At 57.5% G+C, this 27,743-nt stretch overlaps 2 protein-coding genes across 2 annotated transcripts in view; one reads left to right on the forward strand and one right to left on the reverse strand.

Annotated features, from left to right (window-relative positions):
* Nucleotides 1-2,393: 2,393 nt before the first annotated feature.
* PHETA1 (PH domain containing endocytic trafficking adaptor 1) lies at nucleotides 2,394-4,726 on the forward strand. Its single transcript, XM_084217017.1, has 2 exons — nucleotides 2,394-2,532; nucleotides 3,037-4,726. Exon 2 carries the CDS (start codon nucleotides 3,048-3,050, stop codon nucleotides 3,828-3,830), a length of 783 nt encoding a protein of 260 aa, XP_084073143.1. The 5' UTR covers nucleotides 2,394-2,532; nucleotides 3,037-3,047; the 3' UTR covers nucleotides 3,831-4,726.
* A 2,587-nt stretch (nucleotides 4,727-7,313) lies between these two features.
* The window catches only part of CUX2 (cut like homeobox 2), a gene marked incomplete at its 5' end in the record, with an annotated part of 61,042 nt that continues 40,612 nt past the window's right edge, over nucleotides 7,314-27,743 (reverse strand). The window contains 18 exons of the mRNA XM_084217238.1: nucleotides 7,314-8,721; nucleotides 9,113-9,386; nucleotides 9,478-9,666; nucleotides 9,900-10,169; nucleotides 10,623-10,782; nucleotides 11,210-11,985; nucleotides 12,645-12,742; nucleotides 13,641-14,280; nucleotides 14,464-14,711; nucleotides 14,826-14,884; nucleotides 14,993-15,184; nucleotides 15,636-15,740; nucleotides 16,417-16,465; nucleotides 17,228-17,294; nucleotides 17,377-17,453; nucleotides 18,268-18,376; nucleotides 18,513-18,650; nucleotides 23,313-23,391. Coding sequence (XP_084073364.1) covers nucleotides 8,058-8,721; nucleotides 9,113-9,386; nucleotides 9,478-9,666; nucleotides 9,900-10,169; nucleotides 10,623-10,782; nucleotides 11,210-11,985; nucleotides 12,645-12,742; nucleotides 13,641-14,280; nucleotides 14,464-14,711; nucleotides 14,826-14,884; nucleotides 14,993-15,184; nucleotides 15,636-15,740; nucleotides 16,417-16,465; nucleotides 17,228-17,294; nucleotides 17,377-17,453; nucleotides 18,268-18,376; nucleotides 18,513-18,650; nucleotides 23,313-23,391 — 4,194 coding nt within the window. The 3' untranslated portion in view covers nucleotides 7,314-8,057. The remainder of the gene's footprint in view (nucleotides 8,722-9,112; nucleotides 9,387-9,477; nucleotides 9,667-9,899; nucleotides 10,170-10,622; nucleotides 10,783-11,209; nucleotides 11,986-12,644; nucleotides 12,743-13,640; nucleotides 14,281-14,463; nucleotides 14,712-14,825; nucleotides 14,885-14,992; nucleotides 15,185-15,635; nucleotides 15,741-16,416; nucleotides 16,466-17,227; nucleotides 17,295-17,376; nucleotides 17,454-18,267; nucleotides 18,377-18,512; nucleotides 18,651-23,312; nucleotides 23,392-27,743) is intronic.

The raw sequence follows: 27,743 nt of genomic DNA on the forward strand, positions 1-27,743 counted from the left end.
GTGAGGGTCTGTGCCGAGCTGGAAAATGCCCCCCAAAATCTTAACCTGGCTTTTACCGAAGGTTGGGTGGTGGGGAGACGGTGATGGAGGTGGTGATTTAGGGATGGTTGGGTGGGTTGTGGAGGGGATGTTGATGGGCAGGGCGGATGGAGCGGGATGGAGGCAGTGACGGGGGCTGGCTGCCCCCGCGGCCCCGCCGAACCCCGCAGCGCTCCGGCCGCCGTGGCCAGGCTCCCGCCGCCCTCTCCCGGCCCTTCCCCGCGCTGCAGCCGCCGCCTCCGGCCCTTCCCCGCCCGGCCCCGCCTGCCCGGAGGGGCCCGGGGGCAGCGCGCCCCGGTGCCCGGCTGGAGGCGGCGTGGGACGGGAACCCCGCGTGGGAGCGGAGCGGGGCAGGTCCCGCACCCCGAGAGGCGCCGGGAGCGTCGGGCCCGCCCCACGCCCGCGTTCTGTGACAGTCAGGACTTGTTCGCCTTGAACGCCAAGGCGCAGCTCGGGATCCATTCGGGTTCCCGGGGGGTTGGTTCTCTGCCGGGACACGCACAGAGCCGGGTACCCGAGAGCCCCCGGTACCCTCGGCACCCCAAGATTCCCCCCGGCACTGGCGGTGACTCAGAGCCCCCGCTCTGCTCGCTGAGCCGTCCAGCACCCGCTGCTGTGTAATCACTCCAAGTCACCGGTCATGGGAGCAGCAGGAAGCGGGAGGCAAGGGCATCCCACATCCAGAAATCCTCCTGGCACCCCTCACCTCCTTTCAGACCCTTTTCTTTTCCCTTTTCCCCTGCTGTCGGGCAAGCTCAACACGGGAGTTCATTTTCCCATTTTTCCCATCAAAACTTGATGGGGAAACTGAGGAATGGGGTCTGGGCTCCTTGCTGGGGGGGCATTGGGGAACAACAGGGAAAATATGGAGCAGCTCAGAAAGGGAAGTCCTGGAGCTTGTGCAGCAACACGTGGCTGTCCCAGGAGAGACCCAAGGGAAGCAAATATGCACAGGGGAATTTCGTCGGAGTTTTTGAGGAATTGGGATGATTTTCCAGAGCAGCTGTGGAGGAGGAACAACTTCTGCAAGATGAAAATGTGGCTTTGGAGTCCCAGGAAAGGAAAGCAGATTTGGGAGCGCTGTTGCCTTTTTCCAATTACCCGAGCTGCTCTAATAAAGATATTGCTTCTCCCCACAGCCCTTCCCGTTCTAATCTTGCCTTGTGAAAAGGCATCTCTGAGCTAGGCAGGGAGATAAGTGCTGCAGAGCCCTGAGACTTCCCACCAGCGACCTTGAACAGAGCTGCTCTGCTCAGGAGGGAAGATAAAGCCCAGATGGTTTTAGTGCTGGTTTGAATCCCTTTTTATAGCCTGAAAGTGAAAGTCTGCAGGTGACAAGGAAAATCCTCGGTGAACTGAAAACCTCTGACATAAGCAGAAAATTGCAAAGTCCTGAGCAGCTGTGCAGGGAAATGAGGGTTTCTGTGGGTGGGGAGTGAACCACAACCTGTGGCAGAGGTCAGGGACAGCAGGGTTTCTGGGATGGGGACCTGTAAAATTGTTGCCAGTGCCTTGATGCCAAAATGCACACATGGCTGTGGAGCAGAGCAGGGGGATGAAGAAACTGGAGGAAAGGGACGGGAGATAAGGAGATAAGGAGAGCAAATCCTTGACGCTGGTATTTACTGGGACATGGTAAGGACAGCAACACTGCCAAGGTGGTCCTGTGAGCCTGGAAGGCCAACCAAGAGCAGAAGTCAGACTGGAGGCTTGTCCCCACTCAGCTTCTTCTGTCCCTCTTCACTAAGACCACCCCACAGGTGTCTGTGGCCCAAGGATATGGCTGGAAGGTCAGGAGAGCAGCCAGGACTTGCAGCCTGGTCCCCTGCAGCATCCCCCACCCACACAGGACCAGTCCATGTCCTGCCACCAACCCTCCTTGTGGGGTTTGTGTCATCCACCTCATCCACCAACCTCTGCCTGTTCCCTGCCAGATGTTCCCAGAATCCCAATTCTTTCCCTCCAAAATATGATCAAAAATCCAACGTTGTGCAGCCACCTTCAGGAATAAACTCCTGCGTTTCCCACACGTGCGCATCCCTGAGTAAATCCACACATTCATCCCGGAATGTGCATATCCCCTGCGTCCTCCAGTGCGTGTCCCCACCTCTCCCCCATTCCCCGCTCGCTCTCCCCGCTGCTGCCTGGCCCTCAGTCCCGGTGCCCGGAGCCGTGACCTGCGGCAGGTTTTGGGCCGAGCCAGGAGCTGCCTGCCCCGGGGCCGAGCTCCGGAGCGCTTTCCCAGCTCCTCCCTCCGGGCCGCGGCCGCGGGGATGGGCGGTGGCGGTGGCGGAGGCGGGCGGGAGCAGCGCTCCGCCCGCGGGGCCGGGCGGGCCGGAGCGGTGGGAGCCGAGGACAAAGGTGACCGTGCGGGAGCCGTGCCCCGAAGCCCCCTCGCACCATCCGAGCCCGGATCCAGCGCGCTCACGGCCACCAGGGCCGCGCGCGTGTCGTCGATGCTGGTGACCGCCGCGGACCGGAGGTAGAGTCCAGGTGAGTGCAAAGTCTGGCACGGCGAGGCCACCAGCGATTAGGGGACAAGAGGAGCGGTGGCCTTGCCCGGGTGACAGGGTTCATGGCCACGGCTCTCTGGAGCGGCAGCCAGATCCACGGCGCCGGCCAAAACCTTCCCTGCGCGCCGCGGGGAGGAGCGGCGCGACACGGAAAACGCGGCGCCGGCGGGAAGGTCACCTGCGCCAGGTGACGTGAGGCACCGGGACAGGCCCTGCCTGGGTCTCCTCCGTGGGAAAACACTCTGCTGGGGTGGTGGTGGGGGGGTGAACCTCGTCCCCGGGGAGCCTTGGGCAGGCAGAGCCCACCCGGCATCCGCCGGACTCAGCACCTTATCTGGGAGCGGGCTTATCCCGACTATCCCGGGGTTGTTTATTCAGTAGCTCCATTTCCTGGGCGCCAGGGCTGCTGCCAGCACGAACAAAAAGACGATGGTTCGTTTCCGTGCAATTAAGGCGCAGCGCTGAGCACCCTCTGTCCCCGCAGGGCGCGGAGCCATGAAGCTGAACGAGCGGAGCTTGGCCTTCTATGCCACCTGCGACTCCCCGGCCGACAACGCCGGCTTCCTCTACAAGCGCGGCGAGCGGCACACGGCCTATCACCGCCGCTGGTTCGTGCTCAAGGGCAACATGCTCTTCTACTTCGAGGAGCGGGACAGCCGGGAGCCCGTGGGCGTCATCGTGCTGGAGGGCTGCAATGTGGAGCTCTGCGATTCGGCCGAGAACTTCACCTTCGCCATCCGCTTTGGCGGCAGCAAGTCCCGCACCTACGTGCTGGCGGCGGAGAGCCAGGCGGCCATGGAGTCGTGGGTGAAGTCGCTGTCCCGAGCCAGCTTTGACTACATGCGGCTGGTGGTGCGGGAGCTGGAGAAGCAGCTGCAGGAGATGAGCCGGGGGCCGGCCGGAGGATGTGGGGGCTCCCAGGACGCTCCCGGCACATGGAAGCCAAAGCTGTCGGCGCTGGAGCAGTCCCGGGAGCGGCTGCCGGCTCTGCCCGCCGTCGTGCCGAAGGAGAACGGCTGTGCGGTGTGGAACAACGTGCTGGGGGCGGACCGGCCAGCCGGCACCTCGGGCTGCGGTGAGCACGATGAGGAGGGGACGCCGCGGCCGCCGCCGCTGCCGCCGCGCAGGCGGGTGTCGAACGGCGGGGCGGCGAGCGCCGGGGCGGCCGCGGCAGAGAGCCCGTCCACCTTCTGCCGGCTCCACGAGCAGTACAGCCGGGAGGTGGCCCGGCTCCGGCAGGAGTGGCAGCAGAAACGGGGTGGCCCTCCCCAGCCCTGAGCGGTGGCTGAGCCCTGGGAACCTGCCAGGAGCTGGGGCAGGGTGGAGGTGGCCATCCGTGGTGATGGCCCCGTCCTCTCCTCACCCCGGGATGTGCAGACCGGGCTGTGGTGGTGATGGACACCTGCTGGTGGTGCCAGCGAGGGCTGGGCACCAAGGGACACCAGTGCTGCTCTGTGATGGTGAAATGGGCACCATATGGGTACCCTCCAGCCATGCCCCCATGTGGGTTTGGGGAGCTCCACTCAGCACAAGCAAACTACAAACCACTCACTGTCTGAGGCCTCCTGGAAATCGACCTCTGCTCTGGCTCTGTTGGGGCCTCCGTGTGCTCTTGCAGTGGGATCACGCCTTGACAACTTCTGGAGGAGGATTGTGATGGGATCTCGCCCGCCTGAGCTCCCGTGGGCGTTCCACAGTGGAGAGCCTGCCACTGACTTCCCCTCCTGGCCCAGCACAAGGCTGAGGTCGGCTGAGCTCTGCCAGATCCCTCTGCTCCAGCAGGATGTGGTTTGAAATGAAAATATCAGTGAGTGCAGCCCTTCCTTAATGGCAGCAGCAGCTCCGCACGCTCCAGGGAGCTGGTGACACCCAGCCCCGGGCATTTCACAGGGAGCAATTGCTGCTTGCAGCCTGGATGGTGAATATGGGGAGGTCAGAGCCTGGGGGAGTTCAGCAGCTGCAGGCTCTGCTTTGCTGGTGGGTATTTTGGGACAGCACATCATGCCCGTGCCAGCTCACTAAGGGGAAGCATCGCTCGTGGTGGCAAATGGGAACGTGTGTGTCAGCAGCAGAGCGTGAGGAATGATTCATGTGCCAAACCAGAGCAAAGCTGGTGTCTCATGCCTGTGTTTCTATCTTATTTCCACATCAGAAACTCGAGCTGCTGGCCCAGAGGCGGGCTGACCCACCCTGGAGCAGGGGGGAGCAGTCAGGGTGCCCTGGCTTAGGGCTGGGTGGTTCCAGCTCCCTTTGCTCCCTTGGAACGGGCACAAGATTTTTCTATAATAAAAGTAGTTTCAGAACTTCCCTCCCATCCACAGTCCTTGTTTGTGCCCCTAAGCCCCTGGGGAGAGGTGTCCAGGTGGGAATTTATGCTTTTTTTTTAATCTTCCTTTTGTCCCCACCATGTCTGTGGGGCTGGTCAGGGACTGTGTCACCTGAAGGGGACATGGCCAATGCCAGGGCCTTGCAGTGCCCTGGAGCCCCATTTCTGCCTGTAGGGATGGAGTGAGATGGGATGGGGTAACCCTGGGAACATCAGGACACCCAGTGCCAGGGTGATCCCATGTGATCCCATGTCCTGGTCTCTTAACCAGGACAAAATATCTGTCCCCTTGTTGATGCTACACAGGGACCAAGGACTCTGTCCTTGTGAAAGGGCCAGCACATCCCCATGTCCCTGCCCACACATCCCACCTGCATGAATGTCTCCAGCTTCTCTTTAACACCGGGTCTGGCAGAGGTTGGGCAATCACTTCTTGGGGAAACCGAGGCACAAAGGCAGCCAGGGTCACCTGCTCACCGTGAGCCCTGCAGAGCATGAAGCCTGCTCCTGGCCAGGCACAGCATCCTCCTGTGGAATTCGGCATTTGGAGCAGTGCCAAGGGCAGCCAGGGTGCAGCTGCACCCGGAGCACCCAGATGGTTCTCGTGGCTCCATCCTTGGCCGCAGGGGAAGATTCTGGTTTCCATGGCAGCTGGCACAGCTTCTCCAGACGTTCAGATATCCATAAAAAAAAAGTCCTTCCCAACACATTAGCTGACAAACAAGCTCAAATAGATATGCAACATATGGATTTATTAATTCATCAGCCACAAACAGCCCTGCCTCGTGTCAGAAGCTGCTGACTTGCCCAGCGATGGTTGGCTCCAAACAAGAGCCGTGCTGGGGCACAGTGCCACTGGCAGTGCCAGGTTGGACAGGGCTTTGGGCAACCTGGTCTAGTGGAAGGTGTCCCTGCCATGGCAGGGGGTTGGAGTGAGATGATCCTTAAGGTCTCTTCAAACACAAACCATTCCAGGAAACGATGATTTTATGATAAACCAAGCTGAAACTCACGCTGGAGGATGCTGAGCTACCCCAGGAGCAGGAGCAAACCTGCAGCAGGGATGAGCACAGGAATTTCATGGGACAGGATCACACCCTGAGCTGCACTAACCCCATTTAACACCTTCTTTTTTTTATCCCCCAGTCCCTGGGATAATGAGAGCTCTTGCCACAATCCCAAAGAAAAGCTGTGACTTCCGAGGGTGCAAACACTGGGCAAGTGTGAGAGGGGCTCCCATTCCATCACCTCCAGACAAAACACACCCCGAGGCCAGAGTCGTATCCAACTTCTGTATTTAGTGGCTCTTTACAGAACTTGTTCCTTCCAAAATTGTTAAACAAAGTTCATCGATCTCATAGAAACTTTTGAAGTACAGAACATGAGCCTAACAAAAACGTGACCGGTGTGTCCCGCTGGCTTTCATACAACAGGGTTGCCGTGCTCAGGACTATCCTAAGTGCTTCCTCAAATCCCGTTCCACTAAAGCTCCCTCTAGCACACAACGGAGAAGGCAGTCAGTGGTCACAACTCCACCTTCCACAGCACCATGGCAGAGCAGCCATGGGCACCCTGGGGCTCCTCAGGGCAGGAGAGGCAGGCAAGGAGAGCTGTGCCCTCACCCAGCATTGCTCGTCCACTACCACCCGAGTACAAAAATACCTTTTATTCTGTTAAAAACATCTACAGTGGAAAATCAGTCAAAGGGAGCCTGGCAGGGCCTTGGTGGGCGATGGTTGACACTGTGTGGGCAGGGGACAGGGCAGAGCAGCCCAGGGTGGGACATTCCACATCATTTAAAGGCATTTTGTTAGCAGAGGCCAGCTGGATGTGGTAGGGTCAGGGAGGTGACATGGAGCACACCGGGATGGTGCCACCACTGAGCTCCTCTGTCTGCACAGGATCAGCCCTGAAAAGCCAAAGCTTGGTGGTGCTTTGCCCAACTCAGGGATGAGCTTGCCCAATTTAGGCAGGAGCCTGGTGTGACATCCCAGAGCTCATTCTGGCATCACTGACATCCACTACCTGGGACATGGCTGTGGGAAGGGGATGCTCTTCCTGCCCAGGTGCTCTCCCTAAAAAAGTGCTGGGCTGTGATGCTGGAGCAGCCCCAAGCAGGGCTCAGCCTGGGAGTGGATGGCTCACAATTTTTGGGTGCTCGCCTTAAGCACTGCTGCCCAGAGCCAAAGCTCGGAGGCTCCATCTTTGTCTTTCCTGAACGCACGGGGAACCGGGATGCCATGGATGCCCATCCCCAGCGAGCTGGTACCATCCTCAAGCATCACACCCAGGGACATTTTCCCACCCCACTCCCAAAATCCCAAGCTGACTCAGGTTGCTTTCTTTGCTTTTGCCTCATTTTCTCTCCTCCTTTGGGAGCTGGCACGAGCTGCACCACGGCAGATGGGAGCTGCTGCCGGCCGCCGGCTGGAGGAAGCGCGAGGGACGGCGTTGGGACCATGCTACATCTTGTTCCAGAAGGCTATTGCAGACATTTCTACAACATATACAACCGCACGGGACATTCTGTGTTACAAAGGCTTCCAAAAACATAAACCACCAGAACTAAATACATACTCGATGGCGTCGGGGGCTTTAGAGTCTTCAGGGACTAGGACGCAGTCTCTGGCTGGGGCAGAAGCGATGCAGTGTCTTACAGACAGGGGTGGAAACTGCAAAAGTTTCTTAAATTTGGTCAGTCTCATAGTGCTTCTTGATGGCTTTGCTCAAAAAGTCTTTTCTGTGGGTTGGTTTTCTTTTTTTTTCTTTTTGTTTTTTTGTTTATTTGTTTTTAATCTCATCCAGTGGCAAACTACAAGACTTCAGTGTACATTTAATGACACGACTGCTACATCATCTTGATTTTATAGCTATCTTTAATATCAAAGCAGCTTAAGCTGTTAATAAATTCCAAAGTATCCTTTTATTAAAATATCTAAAAGAGGTCTATAAATATTTTTTGATTTTTTTGTTTTTCTTTTCTAAAATTGTTCCCAGTTTTTCACATTTAAAACAAAGCCAGAGGGGTGGGGCGGATTCATAGAGAGGGGTCCCCTCTTTTTCACGGGCGCTCCTCTTCCGTGGCGCCGGCCACTCGTCACCTCTCGGTGCGCACTGCATTTATCAAAATATATATATATGTGTGGGGGTGTATATATATATTTAGGGTGTCGGGGGGCTCAGAACTCCCACTCGAGGGCCTCCTCGCGGTTGGCAGCCCGCTCCAGGCGGTGGATGATGTTGTTCAGGTTGGCCATCTTCTCGTGGCGCCGCTGCACGCTGGTGCTGAGCCGGGGGCCGGGAGCCGGTGGAAGCGCCGGCGAGACCGGCCCGGCAGAGGATGGTCCCGGTGAGGCTGAGCCGGTGAGGCCGGGCGAGGAAGCTGCCGAGGGCGACGTTGGGGACACCACCAAGCTGCAGCGGGACGACCCCGCCGAGGACTGGGAGCTGTCGGGGTGCGGTGGTGGTGGTGGTGGGGGTCCCCCAGCGGTGGCACCGGCGCGGCCTCCCCGCCGCGGGAGGCTGCCGGCGCTGGGGGCGGCGGCGTGGGGGGCTGCCCCCCGCTCCTCCTGGGGAGGTCCGGTCCCTTCGGCCGCTCCGGCCGGGCTGCGTGAGTCCCGCCGGCGGCTCCAGCCGCCCGGATCCCCCTGCTCCTCCTTCACCTTCACGGGCACGGCGGCACAGGGGGGCTCGCCCCCCACGAACACGGGTTTGTGATCCTCGGTGTCCGAATCGGGGCTGTGGGGGGCCCGGCGCCCGGGGATGGCCGTCCCGCCGCTCTGCTCCGGGTCCGTGTCGTTGTCCTGCGCGCCCTCCACCAGCATCTCTCGGCGCATCCGTGACCTGCGGGACACAACCACGGAGGGGTGGCAACAACCACCCATAGCCCCATGCCACGTCTCCAGCCAGTGGACAAATTGTCCACTGCAATGTCACCGAGGGATGGAAGCTGTGCTGCTCCCCAGGGCTGGGCTGCTGTGGGGATGGATTCCGTGCTCCATAAGGCTCTCCCCCTTCACAGGGATCCTGCTCTGGGGTGAGCAGGTGGATGTGAGCATGGAAACCACTTTAGATGCTCAACGTGACTTGGCTGAGGTAGCCAACACCACCCACCAACATGGGGACCTCCAGTGTGTCTGCACTTCTGATCTAGGGAAGAGTGATGGGGAAGGCTGGAAGGGGAACAGTGGCACCCCCTCCGTGCAGCACCCCCAAAGCCCAAGAGTGCCCGTACCTGTAGTTGTGGAACCAGTTGATGACGGTGTTGGTCTTGAGGTTGAGCTGGAAGGAGAGCAGCTCAATGGTCTGCTGAGAGGGATATGGCTCCAGCTGGTAGGCTTTCTTTAGAGCTTCCTTCTCCTCTGGTGCCAACACCACCCGCGGTTTCTTGATCTGGAGCAGGCTGAGGTCCTGCGGTGGCGCGCTGGGGCTGGCGCACTCGGAGCGGGCGCTGGGGGACTCGCTGTCCGAGCCAGCGCTCATCAGCCCGTACCGGCGCTTCAGGTAGGCTGCAGGAGAGGACACCCAGCTGGCACCGCTCGCCCCCCAGCCCTGGACCCCCCCCGTCACCCAGCGGGGCCGTGCCACCCCGTCCCTCACCCTTCTTCTCCAGCTTCTTCATGTCACGCAGCTTCTCCACGTTGTGGGGGTCGTTGAGCCAGAGCTGCATCCGGACGAAGGGCTCCCTCCCCTTCAGGCTCAGCTTGTGCCACGGCTTGGGCCTGGAGAGGAGATCGGACACCGAGCCCTGCGTCAGGCCCAGGATGCTCTCCCCAAACAGCCGCTGGCCTGGCGGAGGAGAAGCAGAGGTGGTTAGCGGGGTAGAGCAGTGGGAGAGGCGCTGCAGTCCCCCTGCAGAGCAGGTGCACCCCATTTCCCAGCCAGCATCCTCCTGAAATTCCCATGAGCACCCACAGAACAAGGTCTGGGAGGGGGGGGTTGCATCTACAGGAATTGGGGTGCTGGATCCATGCGGTCTCACCAGCAGCTCCCAAAAACCTGGGCAGAGAGAGGGTCCGCACCTAAATTGTTGTCTGTCAGGACCTCCTTGACCTTCTTGGTGATGGAGTAGGTGTCCAGCTCGGGGGACATGGCCACGATCTCCTGGATGCCCATGGGGCCCTGGCTGTTGGGATACGCCTTCCCGCCCAGCGCAGGCGTCGAGCGGCTCTCGGGCTGCTGGTTCTCCTTGCTGCTCTCCAAGGCCAGGGTGAGGGGCTCCTGGCAGCCCTTCTCGTGCTCGGTGGGGCTGGGGGGCGGCGAGGGGGACGGCTGGGGTTCTGTTGGGCTGGCTGTGTGACACCAGGGCAGAGGGGTCAGTGGGAGGGGACAGGGCAGGGAGCAGGAAAGGCATTTGGGGGATGCCTGTGGCTTTGTCCTTTAGAGAAGAGGGATACCAGCCAAGTTTCTCCAGTGGGTACAAAGCGGGAGATGGTGGTGGTGGAATAATTAAAGAGAGAAAATGCCACTAATATAACACAAAAAATCCAGTTACTGCTTTATGTCAGGCACAAAGCGCAAGACTTTTGATGTGGCTTTCCTTTTATTTTTGTTTTAAATGAAGGGGGTTGGGGATGAAAGGGGCTTCCCTTTCATCTGGGTGTTGGTATTGGAGTTGGCAGGGATATCTCTTCCCAGTGCTGGGGTGGGAACAGGACAAACTCACTGGGATGCAGGAGATGGACACAGAAGTGGTGGGGACACTGATGGCACATGGAGACCACGGGGACAGTGATGTCACTTACCCTGGGATGGTGTGGGCTGCTGGCTGATCCCCTGGCCCAGCTGGTCTGTCAGCCAGAGCTGCATGCGGATGAAGGGCTCCCGACCCTTCTGTGTCAGCTTGCTCCACGGTTTGGGCCGCGACAGCATGTCACTCACACTGCCCTGGGACAGTCCCAGCACCTAGGCACCACGCAGGTGTCACCCACCGAAGGTGGGCCCACTGCCCCAGTGCTGGGAAGCCACCTGCCCTCCACTCCCGTGTCGGGGGAGGATGAGCAGGATGCCACCCACTGCCCCACAGCATGCCTAGAGCCTCTGTCCCCTGCCATGGGTGCTGATGGTGGGTTCCCCTGGGATAGCCAGCGGGGTGGGAGGCTGGTCCCCACAGGGCTCTGTTTAGGGGACTGGGCATTCTTGATGGGAATTGCAACTGACCAATTAGTGGTGGCCACTGGGGGACTGGGCTTGGGTCAGATCTGAGGACTCAGAGTCCTCCAAGGGGAAACAGACCAGGGAAAAGGAAGAGCTGGTGAAGGCCACCAATGAGCCCCAGGCTGTGGGTCACGGAGCAGAGAGGATACCAGACCCCCCTCCTCCAGGCTGGTACCTTCTCTCCGAAGATCCTTTGGCAGATGCCGTTCTTGGCCAACTTCTCCTTGACCTGCCGGGTCAGCTCCAGCGTGTCTACCTCCCTGTACATGTACATCTCATACTGCTCTGGCGTCAGCGGCGGCACCGTCGGCTTCAGGGTCCGTGGCACGTACGTGGGGTAGTAGGACAGACGCCCACCAGCTGCCGGCTCCGCGCCGGCTCCCTCCGCCTTCATCTCCGACAGCCGCTGGGGCTCCTCATCCGCCGGCTGCAGCTCGTCCTCGTTGGTGCCGCCCTCGCCGGGCTCACCCCGCGGCCAGCCCCGGCCGTTGGCCATGCTGGAGTAGCTGGAGGAGGAGGAGGACAGCGAAGGCGACACGGAGGTGTAGGGCCGGCTGAGCAGGCTCCGCTCCGACGCCCAGTGCTGGTCGAAGTAGGAGCCGGCGTCGCCGATCTCCGACTTCACCTTCCGGATGATGCTCTGGACGAAGGCGGCGGGGGAGAGCACGGCCAGGGGCGTCTGCGGCGGGCCAGGGCTGGCCCCACTGCCCTCCTCCTGCTTGACGTAGGCGGGGGCGATGTTCTGGCTGACGGTGGCCAGCGTGGAGCGCTCGGCCGGCGCCGCGTCCCCCCCGCGCCCGCTGGCCCCCGACTCCATGTCCAGCAGCGCCTGCTGCTGCGCCTGCATCTCCCGCCGCGCCTGCTCCAGGATGCTCTTGATGGCGTCCTCTGAGCTGCTGCTGCCTGCCCCGTTGGCCACTGCCTGTGATGCTGATGGTGTTTTGGGCTCCCCTGCAGAGAAAAGGGGTGAGGGTAGCCCCAAGGAGCAGCACACGTCGTTAAGTGTGTGGCCACAACTCAAAGTGTGGTTTAGTCTGATCTGGACCAGCAGCATCCACAAAGCAAAAGCTTCAACAGCTCCAACTCAAAGCCAACCCTTTTTTTGATGATTGCAAAATAAATCTCATTACCAACAATGCGATAGACAAACATGTTTGTTTTCCCTGCCTGTTTTTCCACCGTTCCCGTCTAATTTAATTCTCTGGGATTCTGCTTTCTCAGCAGACTACCTGTTTTAATGTATTTCATTTCTTGTAATTGACTGTGAGAGCAGCTGCTTTAATGATTCCTCGTGCCAGATGGATCCTGAATACTCATTTAATCATCTGGTTTGGGGCAGGGGGGAGGAAAAAGTGCATCCAAAGTTTCTGAAAGCCCAGATCTGAACTCTGCTGCACCAGGACTCTTCCATCCCACATCGCATTTGCTTCCAACATGCCCTTAAATTCTCCATGGATGTCATTGGGCGAAGCACCCTCAAAAAAGCCAATTTTTGGGATGGGACCCACAGCCACAGAGCACCCAGCCACTGGCAACTCCTTGGGTGCTGCTGCCACAGGACAGAGCAGGGACTTGGCCACCCCGGGAGCCACCCCCATGGCAGCACATACCTCCCTTCTGAGACTCAATCTCCTTTTTTGCCTGCTCCAGGATGCTTTTGATGGCATCGTCGGATCCTGTCTCTGGTGTCCTGATCCGGGGCGTGATGCTACCTGATCAAAGAGGCAGGATAACAGCTTTGTCACCAGCGCTGGTTTTACAAGCTCCACTTGTATGTCAGGAAGTATTTACTGCTCCTCATGTTCGGTTATTTTTAGGGATGCTGGTTTGAAGACAAATGTCACTCCTGATTAGTCGCTACCGGAGCACAGGGAGCCCTGGTAGCCCTGGCTGCCAGCTCCTGCCTCTGGCATGGCATCTCCCACCACCTTGCTCATCCCAACCAAGGGCACCCTCTCCCCACCAGGAGCAGAGACATGGGCACAGAGAGCATGTCCCCATCCCTGGCACTGTGCCCTCCTGGCTGTGTAAGAGAAGCGTTAATGATGGATCAGATCCAGGGGATAAATCAGAGCCCTCCAGGCTGAAACCAGCAGCTGCATGGACCATGGGTGTGCATTGTCCAGTCCTGGTGCCTCCATGGGGACTCGAGTGACCAGCTGCCACTGCTGAGATGTGGCCAGCAGCCACTGTCCCCAAAGATGGGAGTCACCATTCCCCGGCGGTGCCAGCGCCGCGCCAAGGTTCCGCAGCACTAAAACTTCATTATTTTAATGAAATATTCCCGAGCACATTGATTCATACAGCACAGAACAGCCTAATGAATAATTAAATGGCACTTGTCAGAATAAATGAGTAAAGCATGTCCGGGGATGCAGTTCCACAGCCCTGGGTTGTTGTTAATTGCTGCCGTTTGGTAGAGCTCATCCCACCCGGCAGCCAGCTCCATTCCAGCAGGAAAATCCTGGGGTGCCACTGGTGGGACCAGCACCCAGCACATCAGGAGCGTCCCTGCCACGGCATGGGGCACCCCAGGGTGCTGCCAGGGTGAACTGGGGTGCACTGGGAGGGGGACAGGACCCATTGGCCAGGGCCACCCCAACCACTCACCTCTCTGGCGCACCTGGATAGTCCTCAGGGCCAGCACGTTCTGCTCGTCGGAGAGGAACTGCTTCATCTTGATGAACGGCTCCTTGCCCTTCACCGTCAGCTTGTGCCAGGGCTTGGGCCGCGCCAGGATCTCGCTGACAGAGCCCTGGGACAGCCCCAGCACGTAGTGCCCGAAGACCCTCTGCCCAATGTTGTGCTTCAGCAGCTGCTCCTTCACCTGGAAGGCGATTTCTGCCGTGTCCAGCTGCTCCTCCTCGGTGGAGCTGCCGGTGCTGCCCTCAGAGGGCTCTCCGGGCGGGCTGGTGGCGCTGGTGGCCGGCACGGGGACGGGGTGCACGGTGCTGCTTTTGGCCCCGAAGAAGGAGGAGGGGAAGGGCGGTGCCCCGCTGCTGCTCTCGCTCTTGTAGCTGGGCAGCGGGAGGTGGGGGGCCTTGGGGTCCCCTGGAAGCCGCTCACCCCCCGGGAAGGGGGACAGCGAGAAAGTCCGGGGACCGTCAGGGGCCACGGCGGGGCCAGGCAGCGGCGGGAGGGGAGTGGGGGACGCGGGGTCATCGGCCGGGGCGTGGTGGGGGGATGGGTACGGCTGCTCCATGCCCAGTGGATCCTTCCCTGACTCGTCTTCGGAGTGATCCTCCTCTAGAGATGAAGGAGAGAGAGGGAGACACACTAGAGTCCCCCTGGCCACGGCTCAGGCACAGCCCTGCAGCCAAACAGCTCCTGCCTCAGTTTCCCCAGGTGACATCCCACCCCACCGCAGTCAGGCCACCCACATTCCCATGGATATTCCCCGCAGGATGCCACAGAATCTAAGGTCCCTACCAGTGCTAGCCAGCAGGCTGGGCTTCTCCAGCAGGTACTTCTGGGAGGGGTAGAAAGCCTCCTTCCCCAGCAGCAGGGCCTCCTCCGCCTTGGAGATGCTCTGCAAGGAGCCAAGCCGAGATGGGGACAGGCGGCGGAGGCACCGTCGGCAGGGCTGGCACAGCCCGGCCAGCGCCTCGGGACGCGCCACGGCACTTGCCTGGGGCAGGCTGCAGCCAGCAGAGGCCACCTTCATCGCCTTCAGGATGCTGGGAGGGAGACAAGGGGGTGACACGGTGGCTGTGGCCGTGTCACGGCTGTGGGAGCGCTCCACGGGGGCCGTGACGCCGGCAGGGCAGCCATGGGCGCCGGTCAAGCCATACCTCAGCTCCGTTTTGATCTCCTCGTAGTCAGCCTGTGCCTGCAGCTTCTCCTCCAGCTTCTGTGGAGCAGAGGAGGGGACTCCTTGCAGCCAGCTCCTGGTGGCCACACGGCACGGCCGGACCCTTGTCCCCCATCCCCGGCACGTCCCAAGCCCCCGCGGGCGCACCTCGATGGCCTCGTTCTTGGCGGCCAGCTGCCCCTCCAGCTCGGCGATCTGGGTGGCAGAGGACTCCTCCAGCTCCTGCAGCGAGCTCTGGAGGTGCTGGACATCCTTCAGGAGCCGCAGGATCTCCCGGTCCTTGGCAGCCAGAGCTGCCTCCAACCTCGACCCTGAGCACATGGAATAGTTCACTTTGTCCTGCTGGGAGAGGGGACACTGTCAGCTCCCGGCCACCCAAGGTGGGGACAAGGGCCACCCTCCCCATTGGACATGTCCCCATAGGAAGCAGGTGAGCCCAGGACTCAGCTCAGTGCATTTGGGACACTGGTGACAGAGCCCTGGGGAGGGACAGACCTTCCTTCTGCCCTTAAAGGTCTCCCAGGTGCATTTCAGTGCTGTGGGGGTGCATGTATGCTTCTCCGTGGGAGGCTGAAGGGCACAACCAGTTCCACCACCTCAGGGTGGAAACACTCCTCAGGCATTTTGGGCTTGCTCCCAAACACAAAAAGGTGCTCCCGCATCAGCAGGGTGCTCCCAAGTGCACTGGGATGCTCCTGGCTGTGACAGATGCTCCTGGCCCAGGGCTGTCCCTGGCCCCAGGGCTGTCCCTGGCCCCGAGGGATGCTCCTGGCCCCAGGGATGCCCTCACCCCCGTGGTGCCTGTCGGGGAGCAGCAGGCCAGGCGCAGGGAGCTGTTGACGGCCGCCAGCTGCTCCCGCAAACTCTCCACTTCCCTCTGCGCCGCCTCCGCCCGCTGCAAGAGAACAGAGCAGGAATCACACCAGGCACTGCAGCTCATCCCACCCCACACAGGGTCCAGGATCTGCCCCAGTCTGTGCCTCTCCTCAGCACCCCACTCCCACCTCCAGCATCCTAAGCCCAGCACAGATGTTTAAGCTACCCCCATGGATTTAAGGTCCCCATGTCCTAACACAGTTCCTGACCCCAATCCTTCAGCACTGGCTGCAGACCATCTCCAGAATATCATTTTTTTCCACCCAAAAGGATGGTTTTATTTACACAAATTGTTCTTTAGACTTCTTTTATTATCCACATGCATTTATTTGTACCTACATTTTCAGAATTAAAAAAAACTAATTAAGAGGAGTGGATAAGACCAAGAGAGATTACAACGGTGGGCTCCTAAAACACCCGTGAGAGGCTGGAGGGGACAAGTGCCAGCTCCAGCACCCAAATGGGGCCTGGCAGAAACCCAAACACACCCCTGACCCCACACATGGGACAGGGGGTGCCACCAGTGGGAGGAAACCTGAGCTCTCTTTTACAGGGAATCCCAATCCTGGTGCCTGTCAACCCCTTATCAGTTTTGGGGACAGACATCCAGGACACACAGATGCTCAGGGTGCATCTGCACTCCAGGTTCTGCAGAGCCAACCCCAGCAGCTCCTGCCAAGTCAGCTCTGGCTCACCTGGTTGGCTTTTTCAAGGTTGGTCATGATCATGGCGACTTCATCTGCCCTGAGACAGAAAACGAGAGGTGTCAGAGGGTGTGGGGGCACAGACGCAGCCCAGAACACGGGCAGGAGGCTGAGGGATAAGGATGGTGCTGGTGGAATGATACAACTTTCCAAATTTTTTGGTAACTTTAACCAGGGGCTCGTTCACCTTTGCCCAGTGGGAGGAGAACTGAAGTGGGAGGAGAACTGAAGTTTCTTTTCAAAAGACTCCTGGGGAAGAATTGGGAGTAGCCAGGAGATAAACAAGAGATAAGGGAACATTAACACACATTTCCCCCCTGGTGGGTCAGAGACACCTGGTCTGGGGAAAGATTGATAAGAGAACCCAAGGATGAGGACCCAATTAGCATCGAAGGTGAAGGGATTGATAACGAATAGGAGATGGAAAACTAAGGATTGTGTCATTTGAGACCAACGAATGAGAATTTCTGTGGGGTTTTTATGTACAAATACATGAAAGGTCTGGTATGAAACCAGGTGTGATTGAATGATTTTCCCTGCACAACCTGGGCATGAGTGGATGAAACAATTTCTGTTGCACATCCTGGCCAGAATAAAAGAATGCCTTGGCTTGCCAACACTTTAAAGATGTTGTTACAGAGTTTCTGTTTTTCCCGCAGTTTTGGTGACAACACAGCTCAGGATGTTCCTGCAGTGGCTTGAAGTATCTCATCTCCTCAAGTAGCACCATGGAGATGTCCCAGTGCTGACAGAAGTGGCTCAGCTCAGCTTTGAGCACAACCCAGCCCTGCTGGGAACTTACTTGGACGCCGCTTCCTCGTCGTATTTACAGCGCAGCTCCAGCAGCTCCGTCTGGGTGGCCTTCAGCGCTGGCAAGAGGAAGAGGAGGGTGAGCTGTGGGGTGGGGGCTTGGCCCTGCATGGTCAGCAGCCCCTGTCCCGGCCCCACTACCTGCGTGGAGCACTTTGATCTTCTCCTCTGCCTCCCCCAGCCGAGCGGCCAAGGTGACCTGAGCTTCCTGCAGGCCCCTGCGAGAGACGGGCACCAGGGATGTACCGGGGGCACCACGGCCGTGCCCACCCCACAGCCCCCCAAAATCACACAGAGACCCCTCACAGAGTCCCCTCCTCTACCCCATCACTCACTGAAGCCAGGGAAGAACCACCAGTGGATACCAGGATGTGTCCAAGCTGTGTTACCCCTCAATGTTAAGGGGTAACGTGTTTAAGGTTTATTGCCCCAAGCAAAAAAATTTACTTTGGGTTGAAAACCCTGATCCCTGAGGCTGAAACCCCTCTGAGGGGGGCATGGCAGCCCACCCCCACCTGTAATTAACTGGAGGAGGGGGAAGCAATCAGGGGAAAGTTATTCTGCATTATTTATAGCCTCCACTTGCCAGGAACTTACTCGCAGAGATCTGCAATTTAGGGTTTAAAGATTCTTCATTTGTTTCCCCGGTGCAGCGTGTTAAGGAATAACAATGAAGGCACCAGAGCCTCCGAATTAAAAGGTCATCGAATGAGGTTCACACAGCGACCTGGATTCAACCCAGGTCCCAGCAAAGCCATTTGCCATGGCTACCGTGGAAGGGGACAACAGGAGGGACCTGTCCCAGCTGTGCCTGCTGCTTCCCCAAAACCACCTGGGACTGGGGATGGACAGACAGACAGACAGACACTGGGAGAGCCTGCTGTCAGCTTTCAGAGCGTGATGTGACCACTCCCAACCGGACAGCAAAGGGAAGGAGAAGGGGGATGGACAGACACCCCCGTGCAGGAGCAGGGACAGAGCCACGCGTCCTCACAGCGCCCCAAAACCGCCCCACTCCCGGCTCTCACGTACTTTTGCTTGTCTGCCTCATTTCTCTGCAGCGGGGTCTCTGTGCCGGGCGCTTTGCCGTCGAGGCCGGGGAGCGGGGGCTCGGCTGCCGGCGACTTCCCCTCCCTGCGCTCTGCGGGGGGACACAGTCACACACACGGCTGCGGAGGGGACAGCAGCGGTGGCCAGGGGGCAGCTCCTGGCCCTGCGACCCGCCCTGCATCCCAGGGATGCTCAGAGGCGGCACCACGGGCTGCCACCTTTGGTACCTTTGGTGCTGCCGAGCTCCGGGTGCTTCTTCCAGGGCCGGCTGAGATCCTTCAGGGGCGGCGGCTCGGGCTCGAGGCGCTGGAGCTGCTGCAGCCGATCCTCCAGGCTCCGGGCAGCCTCCAGCACAGGAGCGGGGTCTGCGGGATGTGGGATGGGCGGTGAGCAGCAGGGATGGCCCTCCACAGGCCCTCTCCCACCTCCCGGTGCCGTGGGGACACCCCGGGTCCTGCCTTTCCCAAAGCCACGGGGACACGCCAGGTCCTTCCCTTCCAGGTGCCATGGGGACACCTCCTGAGTCCTGCCTTTCTAGGAGCCAGAGGGACAAGCCAAGTCCTGCTTTTCTAGCAGCCATGTGGGCATCCTGCCATTCCAGGTGCCATGGGGACATCCCTGAGTCCTGCCTTTCTAGGAGCCGTGGGGACATGCCAGGTCCTGCCATTCTAGGAGCCATGGGGATACGCCAGGTCCTGCCTTTCTAGGAGCAGTGGGGACACGCCAGGTCCTGCCTTTCTAGGAGCCATGGGGACATCCTGCCATTCCAGGTGCCACAGGAACATCCCTGCCTTTCACTGCCAGCCCCGAGGCACGGAGGGACAGGCTGGGGGCACGGGGACATCACCTCCCAGGGCACGGTGGCTCCGGCAGGGCCGGTTTGGGCACAGACAATGGAGGTTTGTGCCGAGGTAAGCAGGTGCATCCGGAGCCGTCCGTCTTCCCTCTGTCAGCATTACACCATCATTAGCTAGTGTCTGCTCAGCGGGGTGTGCCATTATGTCTCCCAGGGCTGATGTAATTATACATTGACATAATTAACCCAGCAAGCCCATTAAGCAGGCCAGCTAAAAATTCATCTATAATTATTTGTTGTGTGCATGCTAATGAGTCCATCTGCACTGCCATTGTACAACATGAACAAATTAATTTACAAGTCTGGATTTTTTAATAAGTTCAAGAAAATGCCTCCTATTGAGCCAGGTTAATGTAGGTTTGGGGGATTTTTTTTTGTTGTTGTTGTTGTTGGGGGTTTTTTCATGGAAAAGAAGAGTAAAGAAAATAGATCTGAATTCTCCAGGGTCAAAAAGTTAGGCAAACAGGGAAGTGGGATGGAGTTGGGCATGCTACCATACGGCACGTGGCAGGCATCCAAGGGTAAAAGATAATAAGGGTGGGTGGTGGAAAAAAATTCCAACAACTGGCTGCCTCCACTCAGAACGGGACACAGAGCAGCTCTGCTGCTTGGCAAGCTCCTGGCTGAGATGGAAGAGGGGTGAAAGAGGCCATGTCATGGGATCTGGGGGTCAAACAAAGCACCAGATGACTTTGGGTGAACCTGCCCAGAAGATGCAAGATTTGGTCCGTGGCAAAGTGGATGCTCCTTGCAAACAAGAAATGCCAGGGCACGTGCTCCTCCAAATGGGATCTGGGGAGTCTGTCTGCTCCACTGCTGCCCTGCCATCCCACACCATCACACCCCAGAGCTCCCCCCCTGGATTAGTGACTGCCAGACCAAAAGCCCCTGGAGCGTTCTCCACAGGGATCATTATCCCTTCTTTCTGCTGGACATCACAAATGAATGGATGGAATAAGAGGTTTGTGCCAGGATTCTGACCGTGAGCATCCAGAGGCAGATGCTGAGTGCTGTCAGCTTTGTCACTGAAAGAGGGAATTGGCTCCAGCTGGGACCCTCCTGGGGATGCTCAGGGCATCCTTCAGCTCCTGAGGTCTCTCACTCAGCTCAGCATCCCCCAGGCTGGTTCCCCACCAAGGGTGTGGGATGGCAGTGATGCAGCACAGCCCCAGCCAGCCTGGATGCTCCCACAGCCATTAATAACACCCATAACTATGTGAGTGGAGATAAGGATATGGATAATTAAACCCTGCTCTCTGGGGGCTGCTGGGATCCCCCCTGTGCTCCCCAGCCCTGGGGGTGCTGGCAGGAGGCTCTGTGCCAGCCTGTGAGCTGCCTCCATGGAGATAAATGCTGGAACAGGCTCTGCTTGATCCACACCAGCAACTCCTCCTGCCTCCAAGATGAGAAATAATATGGGAAAAACGGGTCTGAGTGATAAAGCACCAGGGATTTTCCTCAGGTCAGCATTTTCCTTCCCATGAGCTGCAGCCCTGCTGGCGAAATACAGCTGGGTGATGCCTCCGTGTGCTGTTCCCTGTTTGGAGCTGCCAGCCTGGGATGAAATGGTGGGAGCAGAGCTTTGGGAAGGGAAGAACAAACCTTCCCAACAGCCAGGGCAGCGCAGACGCCAAATTCCTGGCTGGAATAACTACACTGAGCTAATGCCACACTGCCCATCCCCTGGGAAACGCCATCCTCAGTTGTGGGGCTGGCTCTGCCTCCACATGTGAGATATTGGGGTGTGGTCCCTTGCTCCATGGATCACATCTTCCACTGGGACAGGTGGGACCTGACACTGGCCAGCAGCACAGATGGGTGACGAGGGACATGTGGTTCTAAACAGGACCTGAGGGCACTGCACACTCTGGGGCTGTGCTGCAGGCAGCTCCCCTGGGAAATAGTGTGTCCCTGCCCTGGCACACTGATCACTCCATACCCTCACCCACTACATATGCACTTTATATATATTAATTAAATAAATATATTTATTTATAAGTGCCACCACTAGCTGGCGTCATTGGCCATCCTTTAGTGGCACCGGCAGTGCTGCAGCAGGATCACGGAACCACAAAATATCCCGAGCTGGAAGGGAGCACAAGGATCCAGGAGTCCAACCCCTGGCCCTGCACAGACAGCCCAACAACCCCAGGCTGTCCCTGAGAGCAGTGTCCAAGTGCTCCCGGAGCTCTGGCAGCCTCGGGGCTGTGACATCCCCTGGGGAGCCTGGGCAGTGTCCAGCACCCTCTGGGGGAGAACTTTCTCCTGATACCCAACCTAAACCTCCCTGACACAGCTCCAGCCATTCCCTGGGTGCTGTCCCCGCTCACAGAGAGCAGAGATTGGAGCTGCCCCTGCACTGCCCCTCCTGAGGATGCTGTGGGTTGGGATGAGGGCTCCCCTCAGTCTCCTCTTTTCCACACTGAACAAACCAAGTGCCCCCAGCTGCTCCTCACCAGGCTCCTCCTCCAGACTCTCCACCATCTCCACAGCCCTCCTTTGGATGCTCACTAACAGGGACAGGGGCAGCTCTGAGTGCTCCTCACCTTCTCCCTGAGCAGACACAGCTGCAGGGAGCACCTGTATCCCTGGGGATCACCAGCTCATCCCGGTGCCAGGGCCATTCTACCCAGCCCACGTTCCATGCTGCTGCTGCCTGGCTCCAGGAGGAGCACAGGTCACTCGTGGTGCACCCGTGGGACACCCACAGCACCTCCACAGTGCTGTCACCTCTCCACCACCATGGCCTCTCCTCTGCCACCCCATCCCAACCTGCTCAAACACATCCACCAGCGCCCTACGAATCCCTCCATGAGTCAAAGTCAGCCTTAAATCAAATCATCCCCAACAACAATGACATTAATTATGCTTTTAACACATTTTACTGCTTCCCCCCCTTCCCTTCACGCCACATCTGTGTGAACAATATCCAAAAGATTTACGGTTTTCTCCCGTAATTACAGACACACAGCCAGCTCACTTATCAAAATACTTGCTGAGCAATCAGGCTCCGTTACAGTCTCTGCCAGAGATTTGTGTTGACAGCAGCCATTCAAAGCAAAAAATGTCGAATCAGGACTTATGTGGCGCTTGGAAAGTATTCCACAAAGAGTTTGCCTGTCGAGAGACATGTGGACATGGAACAGACGGGGATGATCCGTGGGAGGGAGGATTTGGGGTGCAGGAGAGAAGCAAGAGATGCTGTGGAAAGCAGAGAGAGGAGAAGGAGGAGTGCAGAGAGCACAGGGAAGCAGTTTTGGGGTGTGCATGCCTGTGCATCCATGTGCAGGCGTGTGCAGGCAGGAGGAGCCGGCGGGGGAGCGCGGGGAGGTGGGGAGGGAAGATAACTGGGTTCTGCAAACCCAGCTGACATTTGGTTCTCGTAGCACAGGAGAAAATTTAATGAGGACAAAAATATGTCTCCCTAATTCCCCTAAGAAATCATTAAAACATTTTGTTATTCCTAAATGTCTGGAAAATGAATTAGTGGCCCTGCAGGAGCCTTTCCGCGCATTTTCAGCCGTTTGCAGCTCTCGGTCCCCGACGTGCCGGGGGATGCTCCGTGCCTGGCTCACATGAAATCCCCCAAAGTGGGGAGCAGCAGGAGGGGGCTCCCAGCCCCTCACCCGTCCCTAGGACCAGCTCTGCCAACACAAACCTCAGGGCTGCCCCGTGCCTCAGTTTCCCCCTCCCAGGACGGCGCGGCGCCCCGGCCGGGGGGTGACAGAGGAAGGATGTCCCCGCGGCTCGCGCTGCGAGCCGGCGCTCGGCCGTTTCGGTCAACTTACCGTCAAACAGACAAGTGGGAATAGCCGCAGTGTTACTACACGGGCTGAGCAAATGTATTCCTTTCCTAATGTCAAGATGCATTTGGCTCAGGGGCTGAAACACAGCGATGGCAAAAGCTGCTTCCTCTCCTCTCTTCGGCTGGGATCTCCAGAGCACCATGCGCCGGCCGCGGTCGGCGACGCCAGCCGTGCCAGGGACGGTGCTAGCCGTGCCGGGGACGGTGCCAGCCGTGCCAGGGATGGTGCCAGCCGTGCCAGGGATGATGCCAGCCGTGACAGGGATGGTGCCAGCCGTGCCGGGGACGGTGCCGCGGTCCTCGCTGGCTCCTCTGGGCACCGGCACGCGACTCGTTAGGCAGCCAGGTCGCCACCGCGCTGCTTACCTGGAGCTTCGAGCAATTGCTTGTAAACGCTCAGGAAAGCCGTCTCAGCCTCCTTGCTTCTCTTACTAAGTGCAATCACCTGCGGGGAGAGGGATAAAGAGGTCAGGGATGGGCTTGGAGGAAGGGACCGGCCGAGCCAGCGGGATCGGTGCCACCGCAGCCGGCACACGGCTCCGCGCCCGCTCCGTGCCCCGCGCAGCGCTCGCTGCCTGTGGCTAAACTCCTCGTGCCGCTGCCATGTCACGTCGCCCTAAATCATTGATGTGCTCTGAGTAAATGAAAATTATAATTTAATGTCGGCGCTTAAATAAGAAATAAAGAAGCCAGCCCGTTGTTGTGCCCGCCGGGCCGGATCCGGCGCTCCGCCTTCCCCAGCCGCCCTCCCAGGGTGGTGCTGGGGGTGGAGGTGGTGCTGACACCAGGAGTGGGACACGTCCACCTGTCCCTGTCCCCCCTGGCTGTTGGGGTGCAGGGGTGCTGGTGACACTCACGCCAGACACATCCCAATAACCCAACAACATTAATCTGCTGTGTGTTCCCATCCAACATTTATGAGCATGAATCATTTACTCCCTTTAATTTTTCAAGGCACAATGACACCTCGGGGCAGGGGGTGCTGCCCACCAGGTCCCCTTGGTTACCCCTCACATCCAGCCCCACCTGGAGCGGATGGGATGGGGCAGCAGAGGGACACGAGGGCACAGGCATCAGGGTTGGAAGTGACTCATTCCCAGCTGGAAAGAGCCAAATTGGGCACTCACACCAGCCAGTGATGGAGGAAGAGGTGCCCACCCAGCGGACACACTGATATGACAGGGAAATGATCAATTAAATTGCTCTTAAGCCAGCGATGGGCTAATTACGACACAAAGCCTGAACTTTGGGCCTCAGTCTGGTGGCAGCTCCCACACCAGAGCATTTTCCCCTCCTCTGTGCCAGCAGAGCTCCTGGCTCACCCCACCATCCCGGATTGCCATGGCTTGTCATTCCAACCCAAAGCAAACGGCTCATTTGTAATCCAGCAGCCACCTGAGCAAGCCGCCTTCTCCTCCGGAGCTCGCAGGCACTGGAGCACAAAGATCATTTTTCTATTGTTAAAATTGTATAAGCCAGGCTTTTTATAGCAGCTCGTACACAAACCTACTTTCCCAGCACCGTGGCTCCAGCAGAGGAGGAATTTGGGGGCTTTTCTTCAGCGTTCTGCAAAAATGCTTGGCTTCAGGGTGCTTTAAAATAATAATAGTGAAGAGGGGAAAGGAGGGAGGAGGCAGCCAGGAGCCAGCACTGCCCGTGTGCTGGAGCAGGACAGAGCTGTGCCTGCTGAATCTGCCGGTGGTGGGGGATTTGTAGGGATGTGGGGACACAGCGGTGCTGGGCTGCTCGTGGCATCAGCCCTCTGTGACCTCCCCATTCCCAAACCCCTTGGAATGCACAGGAGGGAAGCAGGAGCAGACACGAGGCCATGGGGATGCCTGGACCTGCCCCAGCTGCTCTGAAGAGCTGCATCTCCCCTGAGCTGGCAGCAACCAAAGGGTGCAGAGCAAAGATCCAGCCCAAAGGTTCTCCATTCCCTTTCCATCACCCCCGTCTTTCCCTGTGCACCCCTAATCCATGCCAGGGGCAAAGAGCTGGCCCAGACTCCAAACCAAGCTGTTTGCACTGCATTTCCTTCCTCAAGTCACATTGCAGAGGCAAAGCATTTTCCAAGGGGAACCTTTCCCTCTCCTCAGCAATCTCCTGGGGTGGGCAGGAGCCTGCAGCATCCCCTACACTGGGCTCCAGCACATTCCAGCCCATGGCAGTGCCAGGGCACCCACCAGCGTGGGCACCTGGCACGTGGTGAGCCAGACACCCACTCAGCTCTTCCACAGTCCCACTAAACTTGTAGGAAATGTCAGTAGAAAAAAGATATTTAACATTTTCAGTGATCTTTTCCAGATGGGGGATAATTTACTCAAATGCCAGGGGAGCAGCTCTGAGTCCCACACAGGGACGGCTCACCCAGCACTGAAACTGCTGTAATTCCTCACACAGAGCTGAATAAACACCTGGGAAATGCCCACATCAGCCCTAAAATCAAGATCTTATAATAATAAACCACCCAAATTCTCACTTTCTTGAGGCAGAACCAAACCCTGCAACCCCATCCAAGAAGACAACACCTGAAAACACGCTGAAAAGAGGAGGAAATGGCTAAAAAAGGGGGGAAGCAGGATGGCATCGTTCTCATTCTGCCCATCACCGCGATGTGAGTGACACAAACCCACTGCCCACCTGCAGAGCCCTCAGTGCCTGCTCTGAGCATTAAACACCCAGGTACTCCTGATTCCCATTTTTCCCTCCTCCACCTCCCTCCACAGCACCCGTGGGCTCAAGGTGAGGCGCGGCACGGGATCGCCGCCGTCTGATAAATTACATTTCCGCGCCGGGTCCTTTTCATGGCTGGTGACTTTCCAGCAAAGCAATTATCACTGCAGAATGCGTAATAGCCTAATTAATTACTATTGTCAGGCTGGCCTCTGTGCCATGATTATACCTTCCGAAGCCAACTTTTTAAACATTTGGAAGCAGAAATATTATTATAATTGAGTGACAAAATGGTGAAACTCCCCCGGCGCTCGGAGCGTCTGAGCATCCCCGCTCCGGAGGCGCGGGATCTGCGGAGAGTTTATTCTTGCATCCACCAGATCAAGTGCAGGATAAGTAGTGGGTTATTTCCATCTAAATACCGGTGGCAGTAAACCACAAATGAGCTCTTTTTCAGCCTCGAGGAACAGCTGTCGGGGGAGAAAGCGGCAACAGAGACCCCAAATGTTGAAGAAAAGTGATGAAAAAAATTAATTCAAGGCTTCGCCGTTTTCCTTGGGTGTTTTTTTGCTGATGTGTAAAGAAGTTGGGGGGAGAGAGAGAGGGTGGCAAGGAGGGGGAGATTGGGAAGGAGCCGCTGTCCTGGGAGAGCTCTGGGTGATGGGGCTGGACCACCACAAGGAACCAGACACGTGTTGGGGTCCTTTGGTGCCTCAGCGTCCAACAGACTCCTTAAATCCACCACACATGTGCACAGAGCCACTGTGCTCCCACAGATTCCTCACACAGCCCCACAGATCCATCACAGACACACACAGACCCCTCACACACGTCCACAGACCCATCAAACACACACAGACCCATCACAGCCCCCATAAATCCACTGCACACCCACCCAAACCCACCACACCCAGCCACCCCACCACCACCATTCCTCCACAGGCAGGAGCAGCTCCCAAGATTTTCACAAGGCCAAAAAGCAATTCATGTCAAAAAGATCAATAATATAAAAATAAAGCCTGAGAACTCTAGTTAAAGGGAACATCACAGAAATATGTTGTTCACGTCCATGATTCGGAGATTAAAAAAAAGGGGGGGGAGAAAAAGAAGAATCAATATAAGTTCTTTAGATGATGTTATTTCTAATGAGAAATACACCAAGACTGCTGCAAATAACTGCTTAAAGAAGGAAAAAAAATGCATTAATAATTTACTTTCTAAAGCGCGGGATCCCGAATGGGAGAAAATTGCTGCTGGTTCTTAATTTTGTTGTAATATTGCCTGACAAGTTCAGTGATGTTTTAGCAAAGTTCCTGAGAGCAGAGAGAGAGAATACTCAGTTCATTAGGTTATTTTTCCCCTCTTTATTTTCCCACATTATCCTGACCCTGCTGGCTCAGGGAGAAGGCACCCAAGCTCTTTCCTTCCTGTGCACCACAGGGTTTTTTGGGCTGAGCACCCACATCAGCAACAGGGAAAACATTTCAAGCTTATCCATCCTCCCCACCATAACTTAATCCATGTTTTTTCACTGACTGTTCGAGCTGATTCTTTCCTTCTTTTTTTCCCCCCTCCATTCTTTTTCCCTGAATTTATTTTTTTAGTGCATTTGCTGACAGTTGGCAGCTCCGAACCATCTGCCACCACCGCAAATCTCAAAAATCAAAGTTTTCAGCATCCAACCCAACGAGGAACAGGGTGATTTCTGACCACCACCAGGAGAAGGTGCCACCTGGGCAGGTTAATTCCCAGCAAGGATTTCTTGCAAGCCCCCCCCAATAATTATTTTTTCATGAAAAATATTTTCCTGGAAATTTACGCTTGTGGAAAAATATTTTCCTGCAAAACCAGGCAAAATTCCCCTGTGGCTGACAGCAGTGGGCCAGGTTGGTGTGGGACACAGGCAAGGATGCTCAGGCTCTGCATCCTTGGCATGGATGATGGGGGGGATGAGGGGGCTCCCACTGATCCCCAGATTTGGGATGCAGCCAGGCTGGCCTTGCACCCCAAGGATTGCAAAGTTTCACCTCCCACTTAGCAGAACAAAACTTTTAATTTAGATGTTTTCATCTATCTATCAGAGTAAAAAAAAATAAGTTTAAAATAATGACTGTAATAAATGAA

Source organism: Fringilla coelebs, assembly GCF_963513975.1.
Source record: "Fringilla coelebs genome assembly, chromosome: 17".
Classification (NCBI taxonomy): domain Eukaryota; kingdom Metazoa; phylum Chordata; class Aves; order Passeriformes; family Fringillidae; genus Fringilla; species Fringilla coelebs.